Source organism: Glycine max, chromosome 10 (genome assembly GCF_000004515.6).
Source record: "Glycine max cultivar Williams 82 chromosome 10, Glycine_max_v4.0, whole genome shotgun sequence".
Classification (NCBI taxonomy): Eukaryota; Viridiplantae; Streptophyta; class Magnoliopsida; order Fabales; family Fabaceae; genus Glycine; species Glycine max.
This window is the reverse complement of record NC_038246.2, coordinates 42,892,136-42,912,211: the sequence shown is the minus strand read 5'-3', so window position 1 is coordinate 42,912,211 and position 20,076 is coordinate 42,892,136. Positions and strand designations below refer to the sequence as shown.

The 20,076-nt window shown below is 30.8% G+C and overlaps 2 protein-coding genes across 3 annotated transcripts; one reads left to right on the top strand and one right to left on the bottom strand.

Annotated features, from left to right (window-relative positions):
• Positions 1-9,863: 9,863 nt before the first annotated feature.
• LOC100819249 (uncharacterized) lies at positions 9,864-12,622 on the bottom strand. Its single transcript, XM_003535432.4, has 2 exons — positions 12,517-12,622; positions 9,864-12,366 (listed from the first exon to the last, which is right to left on the bottom strand). The coding sequence occupies exon 2, from the start codon at positions 12,334-12,336 to the stop codon at positions 10,276-10,278; it is 2,061 nt and encodes a 686-aa protein (XP_003535480.1). The 5' UTR covers positions 12,337-12,366; positions 12,517-12,622; the 3' UTR covers positions 9,864-10,275.
• An 804-nt stretch (positions 12,623-13,426) lies between these two features.
• On the top strand, positions 13,427-18,388 carry LOC102664161 (probable disease resistance protein RF9). Of its 2 annotated transcripts, none has more exons than XM_006589287.4 (2): positions 13,427-17,849; positions 18,147-18,388. In XM_006589287.4, the coding sequence occupies exon 1, from the start codon at positions 13,677-13,679 to the stop codon at positions 17,829-17,831; it is 4,155 nt and encodes a 1,384-aa protein (XP_006589350.1). In that variant the 5' UTR covers positions 13,427-13,676; the 3' UTR covers positions 17,832-17,849; positions 18,147-18,388. The 2 variants fall into 2 exon arrangements, with proteins under 2 accessions (XP_006589350.1, XP_006589349.1); XM_006589286.4 differs by having other exon boundaries at positions 18,101-18,388.
• The last annotated feature ends 1,688 nt before the right edge of the window (positions 18,389-20,076 follow it).

Below are 20,076 nucleotides of genomic sequence, written 5' to 3'. Positions count from 1 at the left end.
AGAATTAAAATACAATTAAATCTAATTTTTTAATGGATGAAATGTTAACTTATCTCAAATTCAATTTTATCTTCATGTTATAAGTATACTTTATTTATTTTTATTTTATACTGTCATTCTGTCAACTGAACTTGTCAAGCTAATTATTTTATTATAATTCAAGACAGATTAGTTTTTTCTTTTTTCAAAACAAAATAAAAAATTAAGCTATGTTAATTTCGAAAATATTTTCACTAAAGCTCAACTAAGAAGCTTAAAAAACAGTTACTGGCCAAAAGAAGCTCGATTAAAAATTGTCAGATGTTTTCATTGAGTTATTGGAGATTTGGAGCCTTGAAGTATGGTGGCTCTTGGAATTCCTCTTAAAAGGTGAAGAAAGGCCGTTTTGGGCCCTGTCACGAGGATTCCTGCTAAATACATCTCCCTGTTTGCTAATTTAAACTCCTTTTTTCTCATTATCACTCACACACGCACACGCATTCTGTCACACATTCAGAACTGCTTCTCGAACGAGTCCATGGTCTCCGACATCTTCTGGCGATTTCACGATGTTACACATCGACTTTCTGATCGTCGGCAATTGCTTTATGCACTCAATTTTTTACTTGGTGCAACCCGTTGAAATAACAAAGTGCCTTAATGGACTGATGCCCTTTGTTCCGGTGAAGGCACCTCCATTGACGCTAGTGACCCCACCTTCGCCAGTGTAGCCTTTGCAATCATCGTTGTTGAAGCCATTATGCAGAATAAGGTAAGTAGTTGTGTCCCATGATTTGTTCTTGCGTACTCCGTAAAAGAAGGCATTTCAAAAATGAGTTTTAGAATATATGTTTATATATTACAGAACAAGAATTTCAAAATACATTTCTAGAATACTTGCTCTTGCATATTAAATGGCCCATATGGGTATTTTGAAATGTATTTTAGAATACTTCTGTAATATATCAACATATATTACGGAATTGGAATTTCTGTATACATTTATGGAATTCTTGTATATTATGGATTCGTTGAATCCAGAATGATACATGTATTCCATACATTTTTAGAATACACGTATCATTTCGGATCAATGATTTCTTAATGTATCATTTTGCATCAATGATTCCGTAATGTGGCAGTGAGCAGTGGGGATGTCTACATCTTCACCGGTGAGTTTCACTTCGGCAACCTTGGTGATGCTGGCGAAAACAAAGAGGTGGAGGGAGCTACTGCAGTCCCTGGAGATGGAGAGGTGACGAATCAGAGGGGTGAGGCCATGGTGGAGAAGGGTAACTTCAGAATATAAAAAATTAACGGGCGAAACCAGCTAAAAATGAGGTGTAAGAAGTGATTGCCCACTTAGTCTTCAAGTTGGATGGGCTTGGTTCACTTCTTCGAGTTGTTGAACTCTTTAGGTTTCTATGTTGGTCTTTGCAATTCTCTTTCCTATTTTTTTTAGGTTTACCCCTAACTTAAAAAAAGAGGGTTAAATGAAATTTTGATTCTATTATTTTGTTCAATATATAATTTTGGTTCTTCTATTTTAAAATAAATATATTTAAATTTAATTTAATCTTCAATTGTGCTTAAGTTTTTCTTTTTTATTGTATCTAATTGAATCATAAATCTAACATATCCATTTAAGCTATCATCAATAAATAATTTAATTAAATAAAATATAAGAATTCAAAATAAGAGATCAAATATTTCTATTTTAAAAACAAGAAACCAAAATTATATTTAAGACTTAAAATAATTGACAAGAAATATTCTAAATGTAAATATGTTTTTGTTGCGTATCTAGATATAAAACATAAATGTATTTTTTAAAAATATCTAGAATAAATCTTGTTGAGATATATAATGAAAATGTGTTTTTGTTGAATATTTCAACTAAATCTTATCAAAATATGCAACAAAAATACATTTTATTGTGTAGTTTGACAAAAAAATTTGAGATAAATAACATAGACATGTTTAATTGTTTATGTTGTGTTATTAGAGGGTCTGAAGATGTGTTGCTTGAGTATTGAAGGGAATTAGCCTCAATAGCTAGGTTTTGTCTTCTTTTAGTTTTCCCACTCTACCAAAAAAATTAGAGGGTTTGACTTCACATCATATAAAGAAAATATGTTTTTGTTGAATATCTTAATAACTCTCTTTGAGACACATGACAAAAAATGTTTTCGTCAATGGTATTTTTGTTAAAAAAATTAAGGTTATAGGTGAACTTAGAAAAAAATGGGTGGAAATACCAAAATCGTTCTCTATTTTGGGCTGCAATCACCCATTTTTGAAAGTTTTATATAAATTTTAAACAAATTCAATATTAACAAACTAAATTGATTATTTTTAATCCTTATGGATTATTTTTTTTATACAATGATCACAAGTTTAAATAACCTCATGCATACTTCTCCATCTCTCATCATTAGACCGACCCTAATGATCTTATGGATTACTCTCTCTATTCTAAAATTATTAAAGTTCAAGTTTTCTTCGTATATATTAATAAATGCACAAGTAGTGCTTTAACAAGGCATGCCCATCGTGTCCCAAGCCATGAACACTGATAAACAAACACACAAAACCAACCCATCCTAATCTCTAAATACAAAGACTGGAAGCACACACCCACAATTCTAATATGACCAGCAAAAAATAGAAATGAGTTGAAATTAACAATGCTAGACTCCCACTATCATCTAAATATGAAATTAACAAGTATTTTAAAGTTATATCTTGGTCATTTTCTAATCAGTATAGAGTACACAATTAAAAAGTTTTCTAAACTAATAATGTATCAAAATTAAGAGAGTTTATCTCAGTTGATAATTCTTTTGCATAATTTTTTTTATTTCTTAATTCCCTAAACATGACCCTTAATTAATACACATGTTAACCATACCTCGTAAATACATTTGGTGATGCTTTTATTGTTCTATACATCAAAGTAGATTTCCAACAGATTATACAATGTCTTTGGAAAATACTCACTGCATAGGTGTTGCTTTGTATGTAAAACCTTCTAATGGTGATTGTTATGGACGTCAAGGAGGTGGCCGGAAGTAGTATGCTGTTTTATCTATATTCATAAGGAATTTCTCGGATCATCAATCTAATACATTGAATTCATATTGATTTGTTAGTGGATTCACCAACAATATAATGAGGAAGGAGTGAAGACACTGAAGCAAACAAGTGCAGCTAGAAGTGATAAGGATATATAATATGGGTTTGAAAGCCGTCACAATTTTTTAAGAGACGATCAATGATGTTGCATTTTAAGGATTTGATTTAAAAAGTTAATTATAAGAACTTTGTTGTAATTATTAAAATTATAAGCATTTAAGTAAAACTGTCATGTTATTATAAGGAATTAAAAACAATTTAGCCTTGTGTATATGTATTATAATTAATTGTATATAACTTTTTAATATAGTTGTTATTTTATAAACAAATATTTTTTAATGTCTATTATAGATTGTAGATTAGTTGTAGAAATCTCAACATTTGCTGTTCATATTATGCCCATATATGGTTCATGGTGGTGCCAGTTTATCCACAATTGCTTGTCGCTAGTATTTTCATGGCCATTGCCGTTGAAGACTCGAAGTCCTTACCAAGCTCCTGGAGCCTTTCTTTTTGATATATAGTTTCCTTTGTGTGTTTTTTTTTTCAATTGTTAACTTCATGAAACTATGTAGATATGGGACTGAAATGGTATTTCTGCTGGGTATCTTCTGATTTTCATGGATTTTCAGCATTGGGTAGAATGCACATTTCCAAGCATCAGTTTATTACTTTTCAATTCGTTTTTATACAGGAAATCCTTAACTTCGTCAACAATGTTAGTATCTTTGCAAATAATGTATTTTTATTCAAATGTATAATTAAGAGCATTTTTATTTTCTTCACTTTTTAAAATAATAATAGAATTTTCTAAAAACAATTCTACACCATTTTAGTAATTAATTTCTCATTCAAATTCCATTAAATTTTGAAAATATTTTCAAAACTAGTGATCCTAAAATTTAAGAAAGCAAACAGTTAGGATAAGTTCTCTTTTTCTATTCTCTTTTCAGTGTTTTGTTCAACTGTTTATGGGACATTATTTTAGAAAACAAATTTGTTTTAAGACACTTTGATATGCATTTATGGGACAAACATTCTGAAAAAAATTGTACTGTATATGCATTACGTATGGATAGCAACGGGATGAAGGGTGCGAGAAGTTGTTATTTTGAATCCATGGAATCATTAAATCTGCATGGGTTATGCAGTTTACTTTTTCAAATGCGATTAGTAGCATTGAATAGTATTAACTGACTTCTTTAATTAACTTGAAATTTAATTCATTTTTTTATATTTAAGTACGGAGAAAATATATATAAATTTTTTTGGTGAAAAGAAAATACATATGAATTGAAGTGAATGTGACAGTGAATTGTGCTTCATATAGCTAGAAATCTTCATGAATGAATGGTCTAAACACACCGAAATGAATTTTTACTTTGTGTGAAATGAAGACAATGCCTGACTTTCTTATGTTTCAACTCATTCTTATTATGCACTCTTCTTCATAAAAGGACTTGGGGATATCATAGCTCAATTCCTTGCTAAACAAGTTGGGCATTTAAAACACTTATGTATTACACGTATGAATTAGCATCCGTGATTCACATTTGATTAATTGTTTTTTGTTAGGATACACCAAAAGCAATGAATGGTGTAAATGGAAATTCATTCAAGTTAGTATTAACTTGAAACAGAAAGGAATAGACAAATTCATTCGTTATAATAAAATTTGCTCATGATGTGTACATATGTAAATTTGTTATAATTTGAGAAAAATATTATAGAAAAGCCTTTTACTGGTTTACCAACTATATTAAAAAATAGTTATCATAATATTTTTTTTATTAGTTGGCAGAAATATTAAGATGACTTTTTGGAGTAATAGAAGTTTGTTTATATTCAGACTGTATCGACGAAAAAAAGAAAGAAAGCTTATATCGAAGATTCTTATTACCAAGTATCAATTTTTTTATTTCTTAGTTGGTTTATCAATATTGACAAACGATAACTTTAGAAACTATGACTAATTCCCTAAAAAAGAAAAAAGAAACTATCCCTCGTAATCCTTATAAATTTGCACACCAATTATTGGATAATACGTTAGTTTCAGATTTAATATATGACATTTCAAATAAAATTATGTATAAATCGACAATTTAATATATGAAACAATGAATATTCTAATTTAATATCTTAATGTGTAAAAAATATAATAATTATGTCTTAAATACAAATTAATGATAAATTAAATTCTAAAGTTTATAACTTAATATTAATTAGTCTTTAAAAAGTATATTTATTATTAAATCAGTCCTTAAATATTAAGATTTAATAAAAAAAATTCATAAAACTAATTACAGGATGTAATTATATTATTTTTAAGAGAATTAAATCAAAATCCTTATTCTTTGATGGAATAGACACGTTCAAGAAAAAAATAGTTTTCCTCTTTTGAAGAGAAATAGTTATTTATCCTTTTTATTTTCTTATTGGTTCTCTCTGCATAGAAAAACACGGAATAAAGAAAATAAATGCTTATTTGACGCTGAATCCGTAAACTGCATGTCATTAATTGGACCTTCATCGATGCTTCTTTTCCGCTCAGTCCATCCTTTGAAATCTCTGAGCATGTCACTGTATGTACTGATATACGTCTTCATTACTCAATCTTCTTTTATCATGCACCTTTTATTGTTTCGTATTTTAAATATGATGATTTGAGGATAAATAAAAGATGTTATATAAAAAAATTAAAATAACTAAAGTGGTGACTTGTAGTGTCTTTGCATCCCCATTCACCTTCAAAAATGCGGATTAAATATGTGATCTTTTTTTTATAGATGGAAATCAAAATAGTGTTGTGGATTATTATAATTCACATATTTTATTTAATTAATTAAATTAAATTCACTTGACAAAATAAAGAAAATTTTAAAATTTAAATTGGATGAAAAGTAAAAGGAAAGAAAAATTTAAAATTTTGTATCTTGAAGTTAATTTTTCTTAAAATTTTCTTTTCATTTTTTCCTTCCCAATACAATTCTTCCAAATGCACTTTTAGGGGGGAAGGCTTCATTTTGGTGGTATTGAAATGGTTGGTTTGCCCCTGCAAAGGAGTAATGGAAGGAGGAGAGACAACTGAAAAAAAAAATAGCGTTGATTTGGTTGACTCTAGTAAACAGCAACGATAGAGAGAGAGAGAGCTTGTACGGGCCATGAGAGAAGTTGAGAAGGGAAGGGAATAAAAGAAAAAAGAGAGGGTAAAGTAAAATAATTAAATAGAGAAACATTTTGCATAAAAAGGGGTCAAAATAATTATTATTCTAATTCTTTTAATGTAATATTAATTAGTTTTTATATTTTTAAAAATATAATGATAAATTATAAAATCTATAAATGAATTAACGATGATATAATATTAATTTATTATTTTTTCTTAATTTATGTAAAATATTTTTGGGTGATAATTATTTTAGAATGAAAGGAGTAGTGTTTTTACCAAAAATAGTCAATAACTTCAAAGTGAAAATATCACCTCCTTTTTAATAAAATTTATTTGTAAATGTCATTGGAGAAGTTTTTTTAAAAATTATAACTTTTAGGATGTATTTGATATATTTAAAAGACTTTTGGAATTCTCTAAATAGTGACTAACACATGTTTATTTATTATCTAAATGATAATTTTTTAATTTTTTTTAATTATTAAGAATCTTAATTTATTAAAAAAAGAATTAAAAAAGTATATAATCAAGTCTCAAATTGATAAAGGTCACTAAAATCATTTTTTTTAAAGTATGAGACAAAATATTTTAATTAAAAAATAAAGTGACTAAAATTATAAATTTTAAAAAATAGGAAGACAAAATTTATATTTTAACCTAAAATAAAATATTTTGATTAAATTTTTTTAATAATTAAAGGATTTAATTGAACTTTTTAATAATTGAAGAATTTAATTGATTTTTTCAAAATAATTAAAGAACTTGATTAAAAATTTTAACAATTGAGGGATCTGTAAAATAATTAAAGAATCTTATTAAATATTTTAATAATTGAGAGATTCAATTTAAATTTTAATTATAATTAAGAAACTAATTATATAATTAAATCTAAAATTAATTCATCAAGACTTAGATTAACTATTTACTACTACTATTCGGTAACCTGTGTAGCTAGGGAAAGAGATAAAGATGCTCTTACAATTGTATCGGTGAGTATGTAATAAAGAAAACAAAAGAGAAAACATACACACAATGTTCGGTTTGTTGCATTTACTGAACATACGCATTTATTGCATAGAGCCAGCTTCAAACTCGCCTATACTTTAGTCTACCGATTTTAATTTGGTTTAATTTTTTATCAAAAAATTATTCAAATCAAACTTAAAAAAATATATATGATTTGGTTGTCATTTAAAATAAAATAAATTAACATTTTACGGTTTAATTCAGTTAGATTTTTTATTTTTACTAAAATATTATTTTATCAAAATTTATATGCTTTTTTCATATTTTAAATAAGATTCTATTAAAAATTATAAATGATGAACCTTTTACATTAAAAATTTATAAAATTTATCTATTTTAAATCAAGCATATCTTAAAAAAAATCACATGAAAAAAAAGTAATACATATTATATAAATTTGGTATATATAATATTATAAAACTTAAATGATATATACATAAAATATATAATAATAAATTAACAGTAATTTAATTCAAATATACAACCCGCACACCAACTGAATCAAATAATTTAAGAAAAAAAGAAAAGAAAGAAGAACAAGAAAGAAGGAGAAAGGAAGAAGGAAGAGGCGGATGGCAAGAAAGACACAGGAGAAAAAAATCCAAAAGAAAAAAGAAAGACTGATTTGCAGGAATCACAATAGAGAAAAAAATTAACCTCTGATAGACATTACTAAAAATTATATTAAAAAATTATTTTTAATTTATTAAATATTTAAAAGTGAAATTTACGTGAGACTTACTAAAAATTATGTAAGATTTTAAAATAAGATTTATTATTAAAGAAAAAATGATAAAAATCTTAGAAAATTTTTCTTTAATCTTATATAAGACTATGGGGTCTATCAAAAAGTAATATAAAATCTCAATTGATTTAGTGTCACTAAAGATACTCTAAACTAATATAAATAAAAAAGAAATAGATAGAAATAAAAAAGAAAAAATTAAAACATTTAAAATAAACTCTAAGGTGACTTTTGTTAAATAAATATAAATAATAAATAATGATATCATTACCCACTACAGTGCAAACAAATTTTTTTTACTAAATTAAGTATGATCTTTCCCTTTTCCATGATATGCTATTATAATAATGGAATAAAAAAATTAAAGTCTAATATCAAAGTACATTAATTTCTAAGGAGACTTTTTGGTCATAATTTCTAAGGATGATAGAAATAAAAAAAATAAAAATATTTAAAATAATTTCTAAGGAGAACTTTTCAATAAATATAAATAACAAAAATCATCATTATTTATAAATAGATATAAATTTACTTTTTATTTTAGTAGTACGATTTTAGTTTTTTAATTATTATACAAGTATTTCTAACTTTCAATAAAATAATAATATAAAAAATCATTATTCTATAATTTAATTTGAAATAAAAATATTGATAAAAAATAATTTTAAAATGATAATTCTGTTATATTATTTTATTATTTATGTAGGAAACCACTCTGAAGATATATTTTTATTCCTTTGTATTCTCATGTTCACGGTGTTTTGAGTAATAATAATTTTGATTTTTATAAATTATAATTTGTTTTACATAAGTTTTTTTAATGATTTATAAGTCTATTGTCCAATATAAAAAATATATTTATATGACTCAAATTTAATTCTTTTAGTTTAATATAAGATATTTCCTCTTATATATATATTAAACTTATCCATAAATTAAACAAGTTAAATTATATCTTTTGACTCATTTATTTAACAAACTCATTTTTTAACTTAAATTAACTTCATTTGATTCATAAACCAAACCTAATTATTTAATTATCAAATCAACTTTCAAATTATTTTTTAATTGATTTAGTTCATTCATTGTCAAGCGATTCTTTCATAAGAAGACTTTAACATATACTTGGAAAATACTTGGAAAATGGAAAGTCTTTTTCTACTTGGAAAATACTTGGAAAATGGAAAGTCTTTTTCTACTTGGAAAATACTTGGAAAATGGAAAGTCTTCTCTCCATCCACCTAAATTCTATTACTCGTTTCCGTGTTGAAAACGTCTTCTTAGAATTGAGTTTTCTTCTTGTGTGTTTGGAGAAATTATAGATTTATTATCTTTTTAATTTCTAAATTAAAAAAAATTATTATTAGTCTTTAATTTCTTTTATTGGGCAACATTCTTTAACCTTTTTTTTTTCGTCCTTAATTGTTTTACAATCTATGCGGTAAAGGCCACCCATTGGCTTTGATAAATGGAAGTTGGTAGATTTTCAATATTTTGCATGATATTTTCCTTGGTTAAGCAAAATATTGTCACTTTTCGTTCATAACCATATATTACTAAAAAACTAGAGGCGAGGAAGCAAGTTATAAGAATTAAAATGGATGGCATGGCATGGCAGGGATCGAAATTGGTTAAATTAGTTTTTTTTTCTTCTAATTTATTATTTAAGTTTAATTTAATTTTTTCATTTTTTTATTTAATGTGTTCATCTAATTTAAAAATTGATTTAATTTGATTTTTAGTTTTTTTTTTCTATTTAATCCTATAATTTTTAAAATCAATTATTTTTTTAAATAAATATTTTATAATAATTTAAAATCACTCAATAATAATTTTAAATCATAATATAATTTCTTATATTTTAAACTAAAGAATCAAATTGAATAGAAATAAATGATAGTTGAAATAAAGAGAAGAAAATATTTTTCTCCCTCTCATTAGTTATAGGTGTAGTAGGATAGCATTTATTTATCCAGAATACAGTAACAGAACAAGCTACATCACGAAGGAAGAATCACATTTTCGGAAAAACTACACTACCTCTTGAACATTTGCAAACAAGTAGCACCGGATTATTTCATAATCCAAACCTTAAATCAAACAGTTCATGAGAGATTCAATAAGCTAAAAAAAAAAGGTAAGAGCAGCAGTCAAAGCAGTTAGAAATCTGCATGTATGAAACAGCACAGAATTCTTAAAGCATATACTCAGCAATACAATTTTAACTCAGAATCAACTTTGCCCTTGCGTGACCTTGTGAAATCTGAAACTGTTCAGTTATACCTAAATGAGCCATTAAAAACCAGACATGGGTAAGCAACTCGCCACCTCGGCTAAGCTGTTTGGCGTGATGAAACCCTCTACACTGGCTTGCTGCATGACACAGCATCTCCACCCAAACATGACTCATCATTTCCCATTTCTCTTCTTTCGACCATTTCTTTTCTCTTTCTAAAGACTCTATCGATTTAGCAAGCCTACGTGCATCAAACAGCACAGACTTGCTTCTATCTCCTTTAACCTCTGATGGTAGAACATCTGTCTTCACTCTCAGTATCACTTCCAAAACTTGATCTCTGTCTGATATGTACTTCCTTTCTTGCAAAACTTCTCTGGCCTCCGCACATGTGTCTTCAAATCTGATCTGTCCTATTCCGTTGGGCAACATAAAAGGACACATAACAAGAATATATAGCATATAATTTGACAAAAGTTTGCTTATTTGACAGTTTTCTAGCTCTGCACAATTTGAGTTAGCAGTTACATCTGAATAATAGCAAAGATCAGTAGTAATATGCCAAAGCAGAAGGCTATGATCAAACTCTACCTCAGTGCTCCAGGCAATGGAATGGCAGTTCCACTTGTCAAGAACTCTATCACCCCTGTTAGCGCATAATTTTTTACATGCTTTGGTATCTTTTGCATCCCCAGACTTCTCCAAAAGCTGTTCAAATATGAGTTTTTTCAATTCCCCGGGGACAGTTTGTGTGTGTTGGTAGTAAGACTTCTCGAAAAACTGATAGATGCGAAGGAATTTCTGGATTTTGATGCATCTGACTGGCTCATCTTTCAAGCAAAAACTAATGAGATTGAATTGTGACACAAGATTAGACCACCTCTTAGTGTGCGAGAGTTTAAAACATCTTTGAAAACATGAGATGGACCTGTGGAGAAGATCCACTTTCCAATTCTTACGCTTGCTTAACCAAAGCATTGCCCAACTCGAAGAAAGTAAAACAATGACCGCATATATCTCAAGAAAAATAGCCCCAGCGAAAAGCACCAAAGTAATAATCCGCTCATAATCTATGTGTGCTTTATGTATCAGACAGCAAAATGTAACAAATGCAGAGAGTGTGCAGAAAGTGCTCACAAATTTGAGGAAAAAGCCTAGGCGAGAGTATGTTACCACTGCCTTTGTATATAGCTTATCATACATCAATCCAAGCTCAACCTCAATCACTTGAAATGCATCATTCCATGATATGTTCTTAAAGAAATGTTGGCTGTTTTGGTGGTCTTGAATGCTAAGGATGAGATCTGCAAATAGCCGCTCAAAAATTGTAAAGAAATAGAATCCATCGTGTAAAGAAGAAGCATCTGCTACATTGTGATTTGCTATTGCCCCTGGAGAATGATCCAATACTATGGAAGTAGGTTCAACCTTTAATTTAACTTTGTATCCTTCAGCTTTTTTTGCAGTGTAGTCATCCATGAATTTGGCATAATTTGGTCCTGGGTCCGGAGGAGGGAGAATGGATTTTCTGAACTTTTGGCTGCTTCCCAACCACAAGGACCAAGTCCTCTCTGCATATTTGATTATTCCTGCCACCATAACTGGAATGGTAACATAATTAAGCTTGTTGCCATTCCATGAAATGTAAACAACATAACCTGCTACTGATAGCTGGTACAATAACCCAAGGAAGTGTCGTAGATATAGCTCATTATCCTCTAGGGAGTAGGCAGTGATTGTGTCAGGGCCACCAAGATGTACAAGAAGGAAGGGTGCCCAAATGGCCATAATTATGAAGTCGGGGTCATTTTCAGGATTTTTGCTGTCTTTGGAAAGCATTCCCAGTGCAACAGTGGCAATCCAATCAGCTGAGAGATAGGTCAACCAGACACTGACTTGTAGCCTTGCATCGGCTATGCATTTTCTTCGGTTGCCAAAAACTATTAGGAATACTTGCAAGAAGAAACTGATTAAAACCAGAAGTCTAAGTTCCAATACATTCCAGACTGCTTTTGTCAGATCCGGAATCATATCATATGACTTCATTTCTCTTGAAATGTATCAAACTTCTGACAACTGGAAAACATGTAAATCACGGTCAATTTGCTTACAAAGGAAAGGAGTACTAACATTGATTACTGAAACCACATACAATATACATCATAGTCATTTTGTATATATGGGAAAGGAATAATTTTTTATTACTGAAACAAACATTAGTCTTACCGGCGAGCAACATAAATTTTATGCTTCTATGTATTACAACGATCATTGTTTTTCCATGTTTACCTCTCATATTTTCTCTCTCAACGATGTGGTCGATTTCTTCTATTTTTGGCTTATAATAAGTTGAAGGTTCTTTTAAATTTTAATAAGCAGAAATTAAATAAAGAATATATATACACATGATAGAAAAATGTTTTATATAGAACGAGAGAATTAAATTTAAATTTTATAGATGATTAAGATTTAATATTTGATGATCACTTAAAAATTAATTTCAATTTTTTAAAAAGTTACGTGACTTTTTACATTAAATATCAAACCTCCTTCATGATTATATAGTTTAAATTTAATTTTCTTCCATAAAATATTTTATCTTATAAAATATGTTATATATATATATATATATATATATATATATATTATGAAAGGAAACTATCTTATATGAATAAGATGATTAAATATTGAATAATTAATATTTAATGTCATTTCATCAGTTAAAAAGTCATGCACTTTAATATAATTTTCTTACTCTCGTATCTATATATGGCCGGTCATAACTAATTAAAACCGGGCAAGAAGCCGGCCATATAATTTTTTTTTAGTAAAACTAGTTAAAAAGTCTATGTTCCAATACAATCCAGACTGCTTTTGTCATATCTCTTAAATGTATCAAACTACTGATAACTGGAAAACATGTAAATCACGGTCAAAGTAACGCGGTTTGACGAGGGTGTGCCAAATTAATGCATTATTAAGCGTAATTCCAGTAAAACACAGGGGGTGTTGGTATATATGCTGAATTTGTTTTGTTTGGTATTTCTAAAATCATGAAATTAAACTAAATTAAATAAAATGATTTTTTCCCCCAAAATCCCAAGTACACAGGAAGACACCTGCTGGGAAAAAAAAAACAGGAGTGGTTAATAACGATTAAGCTGAATTTCCTTTGACGCCAATTAAGCAGAGAGCAAAGGTTGCATTAGGTCAGCATGGCTGACCTTGCAGTTAGTTTCATTTTTTTTTTATGGCAAAGTGTTAGTTGAGCGGCGAATGAGACGGAGACAGATGATGCTGATTAGAGACCATTCCATACGTAGCACAAGGAAGAAAGAGGCGGTTGGAGCATTGGAAAGACCATCTGCAGCAAATTAAGCAGAGCAATGGCTGACCTTGCAGCTAGTTTCATCCTAACAAAGGTTACAGACGAACTAGCTGATTTCCTTGTTAAAGAATCGGCACGTGCATTGAAGTTTGTAAGAAGCCGGGTTGAATGGATTGAAAAAGAGCTGAGGTGCATGCTGGCATTCATAGAGCACCTTGAACACCGCGAAGGCCCCAATCCCAATCAATTAGAGTTGGTAGAGGATATAAGGATCGTTGCTCTTGATGCACAAGATGTCATAGAAACCTTCCAAAGGAGGAGAAGGAAAGGAGTTATGTATTGGTCTTACAAATACAACCTTGGCAGCGAGCTGGATAAGATTAGCAACAGGATGAGACAAATCTCTGAGAGAATAAGGAACGCTGAGTCTGAGCAAACAAACATAGTTCCGACCGTTGAAACTCCAGGAGTGGGAGCCACCACAATAGTAGCCCCAGCGCTGGAGAAGCTTGATCACATTCTCACCCAAAATTTAATTATCCGGGATGAGGAGCTGATCGAGATAGTAGAACATGTGAGAGATGACGTTCTTGGTGACATTAAAAATGCTGTGTCTAATTTAAATTCAACAACTGGGGAGTTAAGTCAGAGAGAAAATGTGTGGCTGGAAGAGGTAAAGGAGGTTTGTGATTATACGGTAGGTGTTGCTGAAAAATTCATTGCCAGAAGAGATAAGCGGTTAAGTATGGGGAGGCTTTGCCAGGTCCTCTATCTTTTTGAGCTTTATGCTTCCAAGAACGAATTTATGAGGCAGATGAAGTACATCTGCACTCAGTTTGAAGATGCACTTTACAGAAGGTGGACTTTTGGGGAAGACATCGGAGCCAAAACGGGATCGAGATCAACACCTGTTCCAAGTGTGTCATCAGTGGCACTGGTGAACACAATAAACATCCTATTCTGGTTTTTAAACTTGGTTCCTTTCCCTTTTTTTTTGTTTGTGTTTGTAACTATCCTGAAAAGCGCAATACAAGGCCGAGAACCCCGAACAACAGTGCGTAATCCTTTGATGACTTTCTTGTATTGCATTTTTGTTGATGCTATGCTTGTCGTCGCCTCACTTGTTTTGCCTTTCAAGGCATTTATCACTCTCCTAGTCGGTTATGAACTTACTAAAGTTATTGCATGGATTGAGTTTATGTTGAGATCTTTGGAACCAAATTTGAAGAACACCGAAAGATATTTAGCTCTAATTTGTGCGTTATTCAGTGATATTGATAGCGTGGAAGGCCTGATTCTGAATGAAAGACAGAAAGTGTGGGTGGATCAATTGAGATCCGTGACTCGGAAGGGCCACTGTCTTGTTGCTGGGGCTCCAAAGGATGGGTTTCTGTTTACTATAAACAGAATCAGATTTGCCTGGTACGTCGAAGAGTTATTGAGAGAAATTATTGATATTTCAGACAGGAAGAACAATTATGCCATTGCAAATATCCAAGGAAGAAAAGAGTCGTTACTAAGCATCCAAGGGAGCCAGAGTGAAACCATAGTTGAACACAATGATACTTCTGGTACGGGTGTAAATTCACGTGCACCACCTGCAGCTTCCTCGTATAGGCACATTACAGGGCTCAAACGGAAATTCCAATTAATCACAGGTGAAAAGCAATTGATGGATGCACTGTCTCGTGATGTCCAAGAGATTGGAGAACTAGAAGGAAGATCCAAAATCTGGGTGCAGCAAATGGAAGATCTTGCTCGTGAAACTGAACCTGTCATTACCAAGTGTGCTAGTGAATTGGAGCATAAATCAATGATAATCTGCATTATGAGATACTATAGGCGGCATGTTATGATGGACGAGATCAAAAAGATTAGAAAGAAAATTGAAGATGCCTCGACAAGAAAAAAGGCGTATGGTTTGGGTCAGCTTCAATCCCAAGCTGAGTTGTCATTGTCGACGGTTCAAATTTTACGTCCGAAGAAGCAACCATCTCTCATTCTTAACAAGCAACCATCTCCCATTGAAATCGTTGGGTTTGATGAAGAAGTAGAGGTTTTGATGAACCAATTACTCTCGGACGAGAAAAGTCGCTGCATTACTTCAATTGTTGGAATTGAAGGTACAGGTAAGACAACACTAGCCAGTTTGATATTTGACAATCAAGTTGTTAAAGATAATTTTGATTGTCGAGTATGGGTGTCAGTGCCTCCAAGTTGTACGGTTGAACAACTTCTACAAGAAGTAGCCGAAGAGGCTGCCAAACAAATTATGGGTGGCCAGCAAGACAGATGGACAACACAAGTTGTATTCACAACTTTGGCGAATACAAAGTATCTCATTGTTGTTGATGGCATCAAAACTTCCCATGTCTTGGATACCTTGAGAGAGACCATACCTGACAAGTCGACAAGAAGCAGATTTCTTCTTACCACTTGCAATGCAAATGTATTGCAACAAGCGGGTACAAGATCCTTTGTTCTTCCTATCCAGTTACTAGACGATGAAAATAGTTGGATTCTGTTTACAAGAATTTTGAGGGACGTTCCCTTAGAACAAACAGATGCTGAAAAAGAAATTGTAAATTGTGGGGGCCTGCCATCGGAAATATTAAAAATGAGCGAGTTGCTTTTACATGAAGATGCCAGAGAGCAGTCCATTATAGGTCAAAACCCTTGGTCTGAAACACTTAACACAGTCTGCATGAACTTACCTTCATACCTGAGGAGATGTTTATTTTATTTCAAGCTATTCCCTGCTGATTTTGGGATTCCAGTAAGAAGATTGATTGTTTTGTGGGTTGCAGAGGGTCTAGTGCATCAAGGGGAAGACCAAGGGCCACCAGAGCTAATTGCAGAAAAGTACTTGGCAGAGTTGATAGATCTGAACATGGTTCAAATTGCCAAGAGAAAGCCCAATGGCAAGGTGAAAACATGTCGTCTCCCTAATCCTTTTCGTGAATTCTTGCTGAATGCAGCAGTACCAACAAATTCCAGAATACGTCAAGTGGCAGATCGTTTTGACGAAAATGATACCTGGCACAGACATATTCATGGCAACACTACTACAAGTGATTCAGCTTCCCTGTTAACCAACTACAAGGATGTTCTCTCCTTCCTGTCCTTTGATGCTCGAGAAGGAAGTAAACCTGGCCAAGATATAAGTAACTTTCTAAACCTGTGCATCTCGAGCAATTGTCTTCTACTACTGCGGGTGCTTGATCTAGAAGGTGTTTACAAGGCCAAATTGCCTAAAAACATTGGAAGACTTACTCGATTGAGGTATCTTGGCCTAAGATGGACTTATGTAGAGTCACTTCCATCATCTATAAGCAGCTTGCTGAAACTCCAGACTCTTGATCTGAAATACACTTACATACATACTCTAACCAGCTCCATCTGGAAGATGGAACTGAGACACTTGTTCTTGAGTGAAACTTATCGCACCAAATTTCCACCCAAGCCAAAAGGTATACGCATAGGTAGTTCTCTATCTGACCTCCAAACATTGTGGGGACTATTTGTAGACGAAGAGACTCCGGTCAAGGGTGGTCTGGACAAATTGGTCAATATCAGAAAATTGGGAATAACATGCCAATCAATGTCAAAAAAGCAAGAGGCAATGGAATCGCAACTTGATGTAGTAGCTGACTGGATTGTGAAATTAGACTACCTTCAATCACTGAGGCTAAAATCAAGAGATGAAGAAGGTCGACCTTGGAATATACACTTGAAGTCTTTGAAAAATCACATTAATCTCACAGACGTGTATTTGCTGGGATGCTTGAGCAGTCCATCCATTTTGAACCAATTGCCCTCAAGCCTTGTTGAACTTACTCTATCACATTCAAAACTAGAGGATGATCCCATGCAAACTTTGAAAGATCTTCCAAATCTTCACTCATTGTCTTTACTTGCAGAATCCTACCTGGGAAAAGATTTGGTTTGCAGTTCTCAAAGCTTTCCTCAGCTTCATGTTTTAAAATTTTGGAAGCTGGAGCAATTAGAGGAATGGAATATAGAGCCAGAAGCACTTCCCTCTCTCAGACAGCTGGAAATCCGATCATGTCCGGGCATGAAAATGCTTCCTGATGGACTAAAGCATGTTAACACTCTCCTTGAGTTGAAATTGACAAACATGCCAACGGAAATCAATACTGACAAGCATTCCATTCCGCCCAAATGTGAAGTCCACAGAGATGATTCTCAGTAGAGCTATCATCATTGCATGGTGAGTTGCCTCCCTTTTGTATTAAAAGGATTTGTATTGCTTGAGTAATTTGCATCAGCTTACACTTGTTTAAATACATGTGCTAGAGAAACAGAAACCTAAAGAATTGAAGATAAGATGTGAAGTTACAATCATAACAAATACAAATCTGATTTGAATTCAAATGATCTAACTTATTTAAAGTAGATGGTCTGTCACTGAGTTGTTACTGATCTCTACCTATATGTATCTCCATTTTCTTTCCTTTTCAGTTGGCACCTAGTGGTTTACTTTTGCAAAATTGAATATATTTGGCAGTGAGCAGCAGTTTGTCTACAACGGCTTGTCATGAGGGGAAGCCTTATATGCACTAGTAGTGATTGAAAGGTAAGTTTGGTTCTAGTTGAAGGCTATGAAATTGAAAAAATGTTTCTTAAAATAATTTGTATTGCGACGTGTGTTTTTCTTTATTGTGTTGTGTATTCCAAATCCAGATTGAGGGAGTTGTTGTTTGTGTGTGACAAGCAAGAATTTGTATTGTGACGTGTTATTTTCGTTTATTATATTGTGTAATCCAAATCTAGTTATGAGTAGCGTTATCAAAACCGGTTCAGCAATTCGATCGGTTGGTCCGGTGACACGTTATCAAACCGGTCCTAAACCTGGTTAAACTGGTGTCTGATTCGGACCGGTCCGTTCATAAATTTTATTCTCCAAGACCAAGGCTGACTGTACTTTAACTTTTCTTCAGTGTTGTATGGCACACACTCACAATAAATCACAGAAGCCAATGAAACGATCATGATTATATATATATATATATATATATATATGATTATTTTAACACTCCTATCTATTTTTATTGTTTCTTCTTTCTAGGGATGTAACGATCATTTTCTCATTTCTCGGGTCCTATCCTAGAATCCCATATATTATTGATGTAATAATTATGTCGCTAAAAAAGTGCTAAATATAATTATACGTATACTTCTATAATAAATTATTTGCATCAATTTTTTATTTAATACTGCAAAAGTTATAATACTAAAATTAAAAAGGTTATATTTTGATTCAAATAAGATATAACTAGCCCAAAGCCGATTTTTTTTCGTAAATATACAGAAAACTTTTTTTACCAAAACATACAACAACAACTTTCATTATTTTTCAAAAAATACACTTTTACTATTTACAATGTAAATTCAGATTCGAACCTGAGTTTACACTATTTGTCTTTTTTTTCTTTCAAAAATCCGTTGAGAAATTGGGTTCTCCAACCAAAATTTTCAATGTGGTTTTTTTTTTAAAAATTAATTTTTTTAAAAGAATTTTAAAAAATGAAAACAAAGAAAATTAATAAAATTAGATAATATTATGATATAATGTTTTAGTTATCATATAGGTATTTAAATAAATTACAAGCCTAAGGTAGTTGAACATATTGTGAATTTTTTTAAAATTAAATTTGTGTTTTGCGGGCAAATTTGTTTCTTTATGTAAATTAATTAAAAAAATAAGAAAATTAATTAATAGTCTTAAAATAAATCAAAAAATTGGAAATAATTTTAAAAAATAAAATTGATTAAGAATATTGTGAATAAATAATTATTACATCTTGGTTATATAGTACACATAAAACAAAGCAGTAAAATACTTGAAATATGAGAGATATAGAGACATACATAATAAACAAAATATGATAAGAAGAAAATAACAAAACATACTAACAAATATAATTAAAACACGAAAATGATGAAACAAATGATAGTTTGAAACATATGCATGAAACATGTCTTCTTCCATTTGAGTTACTGATTTGTTAAAAATTGTTAAAATTTATATTTGGCAGAATCATTTTCCGTAATTGGATTCTATTAATACCTTTAAAACGTTCATTGTTTCTATGTTATTTCATATTTCGATCAATACCACAAGAATACAGACTAATATGAATGAAAAAAAGAGGTCAACCAAAACATTAATCTGCATGCTAATAGATCATTCAAAAAATAGATATTTTTATCATCTTGAAAGTTCTAATCAAGTAAATTAAATTTCTTTTTTTTTTGTTTACTATCAATGTATTTAATTTGAAAGTATATGTAAATTAGAAAAAAAAATTCAACGCAAGTATTTTTAACTAATTTTCTTTAACTTTATTATCTTCTCTTATTTTATTAATTTCTTTTATTTATATTTTTTTAATTTTTTTTTCTAAAATAACGTTTTGAAAAAAAATATGCAAAAC